Here is a 12,295-nt window from a genome sequence, read left to right on the forward strand (position 1 = left end):
CGATGCTATATACCAATTTGGTAATAGAAAAGTACGAAAAAGAATTTTCTAATTTTATCGTTGCTTTGTATGTGTGTGTATGTGATCTTTTTCTTTTTTTTATTATCCTTTTTTTTTCTTTTCAAACGAGAAGTTGAGAAGAGGGTTTAGATTCAGGTTGGCATTCTCAAAGGGTTGTTATCCACTTGAACGCTTTCACGCGAACTCTTAGATGACTTATCTTCAAGATATCGAAGTTTTATGATCGAAATTTTATCTAGTACACATCTATCACGTGTTTCTTATTTACTTTATTTTGTTTCTCTCTATTTCTTACTCAATCATTTTTGATTTCGCCATATTCTATTAATATTATATATTTTTATTTTGTTCAGTTTTCAAACGTCTCTGTTAAATGATTAATTCATTTCTATTTTTGTCTATTATTATTTTTCATCTTTCCTACGTTTTATCATTAAAATTATTTGAATTAATTTTGTTATTGTATTATCAATCATTTTATTTTTATATTGAAATCATGATCACTGATGTGTTTAGAAATTTTAATGAGAAACACGTCGTTATGAATATTAGGACGAAAGGATAACGACTATGAAGAAGAATGAAAAAGAAAATCGAGTGTGTACGCGTGATTGATTGATTGATTGATTGATTGATTGTTTGATTGATTGATTGATTGGTTGGCTTCGTTTTTACGATTGACCATAAAGTTTCTATCTCTCTTTGAAAAGATTTGTTTTTTTTTTCTTCTTTTCGTTTTCGAATTTCTTCATATATGAAATGTATTCTATATCCATTTTTTGTTCTTTTAAATTGAGAAGAACTATAAGTACTCTAAAAAGGAATAATAAAGTTTTGAAATTTTTGAAAAAGAACAGAATGCCTCAAGAAAGCATTCGTTGGCAAGGAACTCAGAGGAGAGCATGTGGCCCAGGGGCGCAATGGAACGTTCAGGTTTGTTTCATATTCTTACATTTATATTCTCATTTTATTACAATTATTATATATAAATATAGTTAATTATATTAAAAGCGTTTCTTTTGTCAATGGAAATACAGTAAACTTTCAATTTAAGTCACGTTTTCAATAATTATCATCTTTTTATAAAACAATCGAAGAGAAATTAATGGCGGCCGATCATTTGAAACATATGTAACCTAACCTTCAAATTCAAATCTAAAAATTGGATCAAATAGACAAACGCGTATTTTACAATTATTAATTATTTCATTTATTATTATACCGATATACTTTAATTATTATTAATTTTTAATCTGTCGTTGTGTTGCAATTAAAAACAAAGAAAAAATTTGATTGGATTAATAAGTACATGTATATTTTATCGCCATTGGTTTACAAATTATTAGCCCCGCCCCTTTGGGTTCCATCTTGAAAACGTATAATTACATTGACATTTTACTGTATAATTAAATATTAAACTATTTTGTGTTTATTTTTTTTTTTTATTTTAAATATCTTTAAAAATATCAACGTATAAATAATAATAGAAAAAATATATTCTAACTTTTTTTATCCTATAAGTTTCTTATCTTCTTCTTCTTTTTTTTTATTTGTTCCTCGGATTCGTTCGATTCAATTTCCTCGTGCGGTTCTCTTTCTTTCTCTCTCTCTCTCTCTTCAAACATTTTCTCTTTCCGTCATTTCCGTGTATGATGCGGAACGAATGTAATATCTCATTCAGTTATTCTAACGACAAAGGACGTTACAAAGCTAGCACATATTTGTTTAGGCACACGTGACATAGCATAAAGAGAGAAAAAGAGAGAGAGAGAGAGAGAGAGAGAGAGAGATAGACATGTGTCGTACGTTTGTGAACAAATTTAAATGGAATGGAGAATACGTGATATATCGCATAATACATATTCTCATTTCTACCTTTTGAAATTCACTCGTTTCGATTATTTCGACTTTTAATCGTTCTCTGACGCGTTACTTCTAATACCTTTCCACCCCCCCCCCCCTCCTCCTACTCCCAACCCTCTACCGCCCACCACTTCGTTCTTTTTTTTTTCTTTTCTTCCATCTTTCTTCTTACCATTTGTTTCTTCTTTTTAATCTTTTCTTTTCTATGCATATTTAATCCTACGTATTGTAGTTCGATGGAACGTAAAAAAGGAATTAAATTTCATTTGAATCCTTGTATATCTCGTGTATTGTGTTCTACTTTTTTTTTCGGATTTCGTATCGTTCAAGTTTTCGACGGATCCACAAAATGATAAGTAGTCATACTTTTTTTAGAATCCGATCGTAAGAATTTCATTCGTTTTAGTTTATATTTCATACGGTGGTAAGGGGCGGGAGGGGGAGGTGGTGTAAGGAATACAATTAGATTCTATAAGAATTCAAGGAGGGTCTGGTCGAAATGAAATTTCTTTTTTTAACAACGATTGACGCGTTGAGAATCTGATCTGATCCAAACACAGCAGCAGCAACAGCAGGTTTAGCAGATTTTGAGAATAAATGTTTTAGGAAATTGTATAAGATTGGTAGGATGGGTTTAATAAGAAATGAATTTGAACCAAAAAAAAAATGGTATTAATTTAATTAGAAAATATATCGAATATATATTCAGTATTTTCTCTCGTCCAAAATTATAATTCTTGATGGTAAAGGTTCATAGGGAACTTGGACATGAAAAGAAGTAGAACTTAATTTAATTAAGTTGGACGTTTCGTCCCTTTATTGGGAATTCTTCAGCAACTTAATCATTAAAGCTCAGCGTCTTTTTTTATTTATTTCGACATACATTTCTCTTTATAATATTCCAAACACAATACATCTAAACTTCGTTAATTTGATCGTTATTATTCAAAAACCTCAAGAAAACTAATAATAATAATAAAATATTTATTGAATTATTTNTAATTATATAAAATATTATTATATATATATAATCAGGTTTTTATTGCACAACTTACAAAGTTTTTTACAATGTCTTATCATTATATCACATATAATTATCTCCCATTTTTGGCTTGCTCTTAACACACCTCTCGTCTACCTCTAATTATCACCACTCTTAAAATTATACTATCCAATATTATTATAAAATATATATTTTGTTAGATAAACGATAATATATGTGATTAAATCCATTTAAATTTGAAACGTTTCAAATTGTTCGTATCATTATTTTCACTTTTAACTTGCCATACTATTTTCGTATTATTAAACAAAGTTTTTGCGATATGAAAACTTTACGTTCTTGTAAATTTACATTTCGCATCAACAAAAAATACTCATTCCGAAGTATCAAGTATCTAAATTCTAATTCTAATTTACGATTGCGTTGCGTCGTATCATTGAGGAAAAATATGTTAACCATCAAGTTCTCTTGCTAAAGATAAAGATAAGGAAAGAGAGAGAGAGAGAGAGAGAAAAAGCTATTTGTTGATCTTCTATTTTAGTGGCTTGAAATAGCATTGGAAAGTGGAAATTGAATTTCCGAGCATGATCAGACTTCTCGTCTCTTCTCTTTTGCACTTGGTTTGATCAATGAATCCTTAATGAATGAGATTACCTCGAATAGGTGGTCAGAGGGAAGGTGACAACGCGATGTTTGTGGCATGCTTGCAAAGCTCTTGGTATCGGACTTCTCTTAATGCTTTTGGGAGCTTGCATGGCGACTATAGGTGAGTTTGAAAAAGGAAAATAATGTCGTAACCAATCAGGTGATCGATCAATTTTCTAACCAAACTTTTCTATCATTTTATTAACGATAATATCACACATTTACGTTGCTTACCAGTTCAAAAGTTTTCTTATATTGAACAGTTTACGTGTAAACATAATTATTTAATAATTTCAATAATTTTTATATATTTAATATTTTATATAATTAATATTTAATATAATTTAAATAATTTAAATATTAAATATATAAAAATTTATGTTATTTATTTATGGTTAGGAATCGTGATAACGAAATTAATCGATAAGACACCAATAATATTACTCGTTTATAATACGTTGGTTAAATACAAACAAATTGTTCTAATATTAAATATTATATTTATCATTTTTTCTATGTGAAGATTAAACTTATTTTCTTTATTTTCTTTTTCTTTTTTTTTTTTTCTATGTCCATTAAACAGGTTATTACGCGGATCAATTGTCGGTGGCGCAAGAGATAAGAGGTAATTTGACGATTAAAGTGAAAAATGAATCACGAGAGTTTCATTTGAACAACCTCAGTTACGCCGGGCCGATAGTCATGGGTGTAGGAGGTAATTTTACTAATAGTATAATTATATATAAATAAACGATTATTAAATATGTTTAACACGTATATGTGCACAGGTGTTCGTGATAATTTCACATTGATATTATATTAGTAGATAATATTTGAATATACATTTAACATACATTTACAAATACATGTTTATCGTTTGTTTTATCTTTTCTTGTATATATCATCGTTTAAATGCACCGATACCATTTTCTTCCTTTTATTTGTTCATATTAATAATATCAATTTTATTATGTTAATATTTTTAACATAAATTTTTCGAATATTCAAAATAATAATCGAATATATTTCATTGGAAATGATTTATTTTTTAATCTCTCTCTCTCTTACGTATCGATAAAGAAAACTCGGATATAAAAATTTATAAATGTTATTATTATTATTATTTATGAAAAAAAAACATAATTTGTATTTTAATTATTACGCGATATATTTATATTATTGTTTTGTAAGAAAAAACGAAAAAAAAAATGAAAAAAAATAATTGCCCCCAGAGAGATTTGAACTCTCGACCCCTGGTTTACAAGACCAGTGCTCTAACCCCTGAGCTATGGAGGCTTGTGAAAGGAACCTAGCAATAATTCTACCAGAGTCCCCTTAGTCACCAGTCATTTTTCAATTATAACATTTTTGTATTATCACATTTGCTATTAATTATAATATATTTATTTTTAATTAAACATTTTATTAAACAAATTACGTGGATACCTTTAATAGTCGTCATTGTAATGGAGTCTTACAATTAAATTAGATACTTTTTATATAAGAAATAATGTGTGTGTGTGTGTGTGTTTAAACAAAAACAAAAGAAAAACTTATTTAGAATATAACAGATATTATATAAATCCTTTATCGTTTTTAGGATTTATCGTTGTGGCAGTATGCGTGATGACCTTCGAGGCACGCGATAGCGCAGCCAAAGTGGTACCGGCACGTTTTAGATTCAATCAAAGTACGTTGAAAGGTGTTAAAACTCAACGAAATCGTAGATCAACGTCTTGCCAAACTACTAACAATAAATGGGATCATCAATATGGCCTCTTCAGGATAAATCGTAGCTTGAGCCCGAGCGCTCAGGAAATATCTCGAAGACAATTGAAGGCCGAATTGGTTAGATTTTCACGTGAATTACAAGAGAAAAGTGTATCCCATACGATCAAAAAAAGTCCCAGTGCTCCGATTTTGATAGATAAGAAATCACCACGTAGGGAGGCTCCTCAGTATTCCGGTTGTGCGCTTTTAAATCCACAATTATTGCAGAGACATGCATTGTCCGTTGATAATCCAGCTTACAGTCCACCTCAAGTAAGTAAAATCGATTAAATATACATTATGATATAAAATTGTTAAGTCATTTGTTTAACGGGATCAACATTAATCTTATCTTGCTCAACATTAAGTATTATTTATTTTGATATCGTACTTTTTTGCGTTACATTGATAAATTTATGACGTAACTTAGGATGTCAGATTTATCTGTTCATTTAATATCCACTTATTAACGTTAAAAGATATTTAACGCCATTTGCATTAAAAAATAACGTAAATTTCGATCTATCGTATCCATTTTGAAACAGGTCAGTCGGGAAAGTTTGGAATATCCAAAATTAACTGGTAGTCAAGCTTCCATGGCAATGGATCTTCATATACCTAATAAAGGACCGGTTACGTTAAGGGTCAGAGATCGATCTGATACAGCGAGACGCCATCAGTTGCTTCGGCAAACAAAAATCGAAGATGTTGAGGAAATCATGGAATCAAAAAGGCCAACTTCTGGGTATATATATTCACCTAGATTATCAGGTTAGTGTTTGTTATGTTGTATATTTGTTCCAAATCATATTTAGCTATCTTCAATATCCTCAAATATTAATTTTCAAAGAGATTGAATCGATTTTTAATAAAACTGTCCGCCATTTTTCGATCGCCATTTTTCGTCTGCCATTTTGGTTTCTTACAAAATCCTCCAATAACAATATTCTCAAAAATTAAACTACATAGTCGTATGAATTTCGTAACCGATAATAGTAAAAACGTTGATAAAATATGAATATTGTAGTTTGATGTTTAATGAAAATTAATATTTGGGTTTTTTTTGGGAGGTTATTATTTCATTGAAAAACAAAATGGCTGACTTATTACTAGACGAAAATTTTATATATTAATACTTAAAAATCGGTTAAATATTAACTTCACTATGCACGTTATTTTCTATTTTAAAAGTAAACTACGCTTAAACGAATATGTTGTAGGTGTATACAACAAGTATCCTGCCGAGTACGTAATTGGAAAAAGGAATTCAGTGGACGTAAGATATCTGGACGATCTCAATATCCTTTCGAGAGATACATCTAAAGTATCACCGCGAGATTTTCGAAAATCATCGTCACCGAATTTTCGTAAAATGTCGTTGGACAGAATAGGTGGTGAACATAGGTTGGACAAATCGATGGGCCATCGTAAGGCCAGTTTGGAATTTAGAAAAAGTCCGGATTTCCGTCGAGGTGATTACAGGTGAGTTTGATTTACAGGTAACCCTCCTACAACACGAAATCCTATAACATGATAAAAAAATTGCGAAAATCTAGATACAACATTGTATTCCTACAACACTGAATAACGCAATGATTGCTTAACATACTTAAAAACTAAATTACTTGAAAATAATGAACTTTTTGAGTCTCAAACAATACAGTTTCACTCAACACAGTATTTTCTAGGAACTTATCAACCATGTTATAGGAGGATTACTTCTATTACACAAACATACTTATAAATCTTAATATATTACATTTGTATTTTATAAATATACTGTTTAGAAAACTATCGGTGGACAGATTCAGCGTGGATTATACTAGATGCGTAATGGACGAGGTTGAATTTAGATCAAAAGCAAACAGCGGGGAAAGTCTCAAGAGACAACAACGTTATCCTAAACTTCATCATTCACGATCTGACGACAACAGAAGACGTTCCTTTGATAAAAGTCAAAGGGAGTCTCAATCGAGCAGATATTCGTTGAACACTCAAGGTCCTACTGACAGTGCTGATTACGATTTAAGATATTTCATATCAACTTCATTGAGCACCGAGGAAAGTCGTACGGAAAATCCCGATGACAGTCACGGTTTTGACATTGACGAATCTTTGACCATTCCTTCACCGTTAGAAGGACAAGCTGAAACTGATACGCTATTGGAAGAACCCGAATTAGAAAATTTAACGGAAAACGATACGGAAAATAACGTTGATTGTTTTCATCGTTGCGAAAATATCAAAAATGTTGATGACGATTCGAGAAAGGTTGATGATATGATGTTGCAAGATTGGGAAAATGTTTTGAAGGAATCGGAAAGAAAGAGGGAAACTATTTTGTGCATAGAGGACGACGAAGTTTGAAATCTGTTACTTTATTATTATTATTATTATATATTACTTCTTTAAACGGGTTTCTTTTTTTCTTTTTTTTTAATTAAAGAAATAAGAAGACTTCAGAATGAATTTTCGCGAATCGATTATGTCTTCTAGTCGAGTTTAACTAGTCCCACTTTTTTGATCATTGAAATTTCACATGGTACAAACGATGAATATATTTTAAGCTGTATATAGTTATAACATATATATATATATATATATTTGTGTAATTTCAATAAGTGCGTTTTAAAGGAACAATACGTTGAATATAAGTATAAAAGAGAGAGAGAGAGAGAGAAAGCAGAAGAAAATTGAAATTATCATTTACAATTAGATGGTTGATTCATTAAGCGAGCCCAATTTAGGCTGATTGTGAGATTGAATCATTTTGTGGACCATTGTGATTTTAAATAGAGAATACAATTCTGTGATCTGTAACGCGTAGCAATGGTGTCAAACGATGATTAATAATGGTGAATCGTGACAAAAGAACGAGCTTTTTAAATTAAACTAAACAAACATTTTACAAAGTTTTAATACAACCCTACAGCGCGTTGATACGGCCTTCGAATTAATTATTATATCTCATCGATGTTTCAAAATGTTCAATATTTATTGTGTAGATAAATTGTTGTTGTATAGGAAAGAAACAAAAAGAAAAAAACAAAAAAAATAAGAGAAAGAAAGAAGGAGTAAACAGTAATGGCGGATTAACCCTTTGTTCTATCAATGAATTTCCGATTGTTTGGGTCATAATAATCAAAAAACTACTATCATCAATATTAGATTGTCTTTTTTTATTGACATGATTAATTCATTTAAGGAATTATAAAAAGAAAAAAAGAAAAAAGTTACACGTAATTGAAATAAGAAAATATCGAGAACAATTGAATCACGAGTCTGACTCGTGTTGATTACTTTTGGTCCGAAGTACCACGAATCAGGTTCGAGTTTCACTTATTGTAGGACAAGGGGTTAAGTGGTACCAGGATTAAGGCCTTGGAATATCGAAAAGGGTCCCCAAAAGGACCCCGAAATATTAAAATTAATTTACGTTTCTTTTTTTACTAATAATATTAATTAACTTATTAAGGTATGAAATTTTTCATTAGAATAACTCAATGATTATTTTTTTGTTTTAACTTTATTTTGTCGATTCCGAAATTCTGATTCCAATTGTTTCGTGTCCCCCCCCCCTTCCCCCAATTATTTCGAAAATAAACAAACGGGCCGTGCAAAGTTTTACATCTTGGTTCAAACTCATTAGAGTTTGTTTTACTTTTTATATTATAATCCCGATCGAATATATAAATTATTAATTATATATTAACAATTGTTTCAATGTCACGAATGATCGAAGAAAAACCTAACCTATAAAACGGACAATAAAATACGCCCGAGTGTAATCATCACGTGACATTTAAAAAATTTTCTTTGGAGTCTAAATAGGTCGGCCATTTTTATTTACTCCCATCATCGAACATTATTTGACTATGTTCAATATTTTCAGTTATGTATTATTATAAGAAAAATAATAATAATAATAAGAAAAGAAAAAAGATCGTACGTAAACGATTGTTTTTGTTGTTTGTTTTTTATTTTTCAAGTAAAACGTATTTTATTATTGAAAGTGTGTGAAACAATGATAAAGCGTCAATACAATCAACTAAAATACTTGTAATGCTAGCGTGTAAATGATAAGCCATTGTGTTAATTCGAATTTCGAAGAAAATAAGACTAATTGGGTGACATCAAATGTCTCCTCATAGGTATCTTATATATATATATATCTAAAATTTAATGATTGTGTTAAAAATAAAGGTTAAAATTGCGATTTCGTAAAAAAAAAAAAAAAAAAAAAACATGATTTGTTCAGTTTGAAAATTGAAGAATATTATTATTAATTATCAATATTCTTGTCCAAAAAATATATTAATATATAAGTTTCAAAGGGAATTATAGACGGTTAATAAATCTGATGAACAATTTATTTTGAACTATTATTATTACTAAGTTTAATTCTTAGGGATGTTATTTTTTGGACAGATTTAAATTAGATTAACAATATATTTATCCGTTGAACAGTGTTCGAAAAGTTATGGTAGGATAACGTTTTTAAAAATTGACTCTATATATAAGATAGTGAAAACTTATGACTGTAATGAAAAATGATGTTACATTGACTTATGAACATAACTATCAAGTTGCTGAGGAAGTCCCAAATATTGGGACGAAACGTTCAACGGATAAATATATTGTTCATCTAATTTAAACCTGTCCAAAAAATAACATCCCTAAGAATTAACCCTTTGCACTCGAGACTGTTTTCGCGCGGACTATCCAGCAATTCAAATCGTTTCGTAGCGTCCTTGGTAAATATATTTTTTCTAACATAAAATAGTAGCAGATATTAATTAACGCATTAAACTTTTATATTTTGATATTCGATGTATCATTACACCTCTTTAAATAATTATAACTGCGCATCAAATTTCTTCACCATACAGAGTGGTGAGCGAGAGTCACCTCTCGAGTGCAAAGGGCCAAACTTAGTAATAATATTAAAAAAAAAAAATAATTTTGGATAAGAAACAAATTTATTATATTAATATTATTATTATTCCTATCAAAGGAAGGAAGGAAGGAAGGAAGAAAGGAAATTTCTGTAACCAGCCCACTCACCCCCAACTCCCACCCCTTTCTTCAAGTATCAACCTTGACATTCCTACGGTCCTAAATCTTAATTTATATTATTCTAACGGAGTAACGAAAATTGAAACGAATTTGTTCTCTAATGAATTTTTTTTCTTCTTCTTTTTCTTCTTCTTTTTTTTTTTTTTTCCATTAGTTCGACATTGACGGATACATTTCGTAAGTATTTTTCTCACGATTTTGGGGGTAGCTTAAGATGCCGAGAAATGTTTAATAGGTTTATTAGTAATATAAGATTCTCATAAAGGACAGATACAAGTTGAAGCTGAAGATTTAACGATCGTAACTGACTGCTTAAAAAGATCAATGAATATGGAGGAATGGGGGTGGTAGTGGTAAGGGTAGTTATGGATTGTGGTGGTATGACGAAAGATGCAATTAGATTTATGTTTGAGTATGGTAAAGTAAGAAAAAGTTAAGTAAATGACAATAAATATATTTGAACGATATCTATATATTATTATAAATATATAAGAATTTATGTTTATGGGATAATATTAATGTAAATTGATTACAAAAAATAATATGTTAATTGTTTTTTTTCTTAAATTAATTTTTTTAAGTTTCAAAAATCAAATGACATTAATGGAATAATCAAAAATTGATCATTTTCAAGATTTATATTGGTTTTGGTTAATAATATATACATAATAATAATTAAAACTGCAAACGCGTTTATATATTTCAAAATTATATTTAACAAATTGGCAAGTAAATATAATTACAATCATTTTTACATTAATTAATCTAAAATTTGTGTACAATATATTTTGGAAAATTAAATTTTCATAATAAATATGTAGGATCTTTATTTTTTGTAAATTAAATTTCTTTTTCATTTATTAAATCAATCGATTTTATTTCCAATTTTTAACGAAATGAGATAAATATGTTCGATCATGCGTTTTCTAATATAATTCATTAAAAATTAAATCTATTACTAAAATGTATATTAAAAACTACATCCATTTTTTGTTAATTACGATTATGCTTTATTGAAAAATAATAAGACATAAGTGAAAAAAGAAAACAAAAATAGAAAAGTTTATTCGATAACAGTAAAAATGTGGTACGTATACGTCCCACGTGGCCTGAACGAAAAGTCTTACAAAAAAAATACGTTACGTGGTGAACATTGGGGAACGTGTTAATAAGAAAAATGATTATTTTTTCTACTGTTTTTTTTTTTTTTTTTTAAATACTCAATAAAGAGATATTACAATAATTCGGTAAAAAGGAAATAAAATATTTAATTCCAATACATTGTTCTTTTTTTTTGTTTTTGTTTTTTTTTCTTCAACGATTTACATAGGCGATGTTATTCCTTTAAGAAAGTTATAAATCTAATTAGTTGCAACATAGAGATCAAAAGGTTAGATTTTATTTTTATTATTTTTTCATAATTGGATAACGATAATAGCATTTGACAAGTGACAGGAGAGAAGATTTACATTGAATCGTTTTAATAGTAGTAGCTTCGTTGATTGAGGTTAGCGTCGTCTTCCAAAGCGTAAAAAAACATGATCAACGTCTTGTCTTTTAACACCGCTCCCTGGCAACGGGTTGTTTTCTTGAAGTACTGAAACTTTATTTTCTGTGTCAATTATGTAATATTAACTTTGATCTTATTTAATTATTAAGGGGTTGTTACATGGGTTTACACCCGGGAAAAAATAGCATATTTTCAACAATTTTTTTTTCTATATAAAAAGTGGAATTCTTATTCAAACTTTTTATAGTATTTAAGATACATATTTAAAGAAGATTTTCTGAATTTTTGCTTGAAAAATATTATAAACTCAGCCATTGCGACGTCATTTCCGGTGACCCCACCGAAAAAAAGTGTTTTCGCGTTGACAGCAGAACTTATAAACGGTGGGGGTTTTTTTGTTGAAAAAA

The 12,295-nt window shown here is 29.1% G+C and overlaps 2 protein-coding genes and 1 non-coding gene across 9 annotated transcripts in view; 1 reads left to right on the forward strand and 2 right to left on the reverse strand.

Moving 5' to 3' along the window:
- Positions 1-9,511, forward strand: part of LOC106789249 — a 12,120-nt gene extending 2,609 nt beyond the window's left edge. For 2 of the 7 annotated variants that reach the window (XM_014753316.1, XM_014753314.1), the window contains 7 exons: positions 879-954; positions 3,551-3,653; positions 4,116-4,247; positions 5,133-5,575; positions 5,848-6,073; positions 6,523-6,784; positions 7,090-9,511. In XM_014753316.1, the coding sequence (XP_014608802.1) occupies positions 880-954; positions 3,551-3,653; positions 4,116-4,247; positions 5,133-5,575; positions 5,848-6,073; positions 6,523-6,784; positions 7,090-7,669 (1,821 nt within the window). In that variant the 5' untranslated portion in view covers position 879 and the 3' untranslated portion in view covers positions 7,670-9,511. Of the gene's footprint in view, positions 1-614; positions 619-873; positions 955-3,550; positions 3,654-4,115; positions 4,248-5,132; positions 5,576-5,847; positions 6,074-6,522; positions 6,785-7,089 lie in introns of those variants that run through there. The other 5 variants (XM_014753313.1, XM_014753318.1, XM_014753317.1 and 2 more) reach the window with 4 other exon arrangements.
- Positions 4,756-4,828, reverse strand: Trnat-ugu. The gene has a single exon. It is a non-coding gene; the product is annotated as a tRNA-Thr (tRNA).
- A 2,148-nt stretch (positions 9,512-11,659) lies between the features above and the next one.
- LOC106789231 (myosuppressin) overlaps positions 11,660-12,295 on the reverse strand; it is a 9,494-nt gene continuing 8,858 nt past the window's right edge. The window contains exon 3 of the mRNA XM_014753292.1: positions 11,660-11,981. Within this exon, the coding sequence (XP_014608778.1) occupies positions 11,887-11,981 (95 nt within the window). The 3' untranslated portion in view covers positions 11,660-11,886. The remainder of the gene's footprint in view (positions 11,982-12,295) is intronic.

Source organism: Polistes canadensis, unplaced genomic scaffold (assembly GCF_001313835.1).
Source record: "Polistes canadensis isolate GaletaPanama2010 unplaced genomic scaffold, ASM131383v1 scaffold_172, whole genome shotgun sequence".
NCBI lineage: Eukaryota > Metazoa > Arthropoda > Insecta > Hymenoptera > Vespidae > Polistes > Polistes canadensis.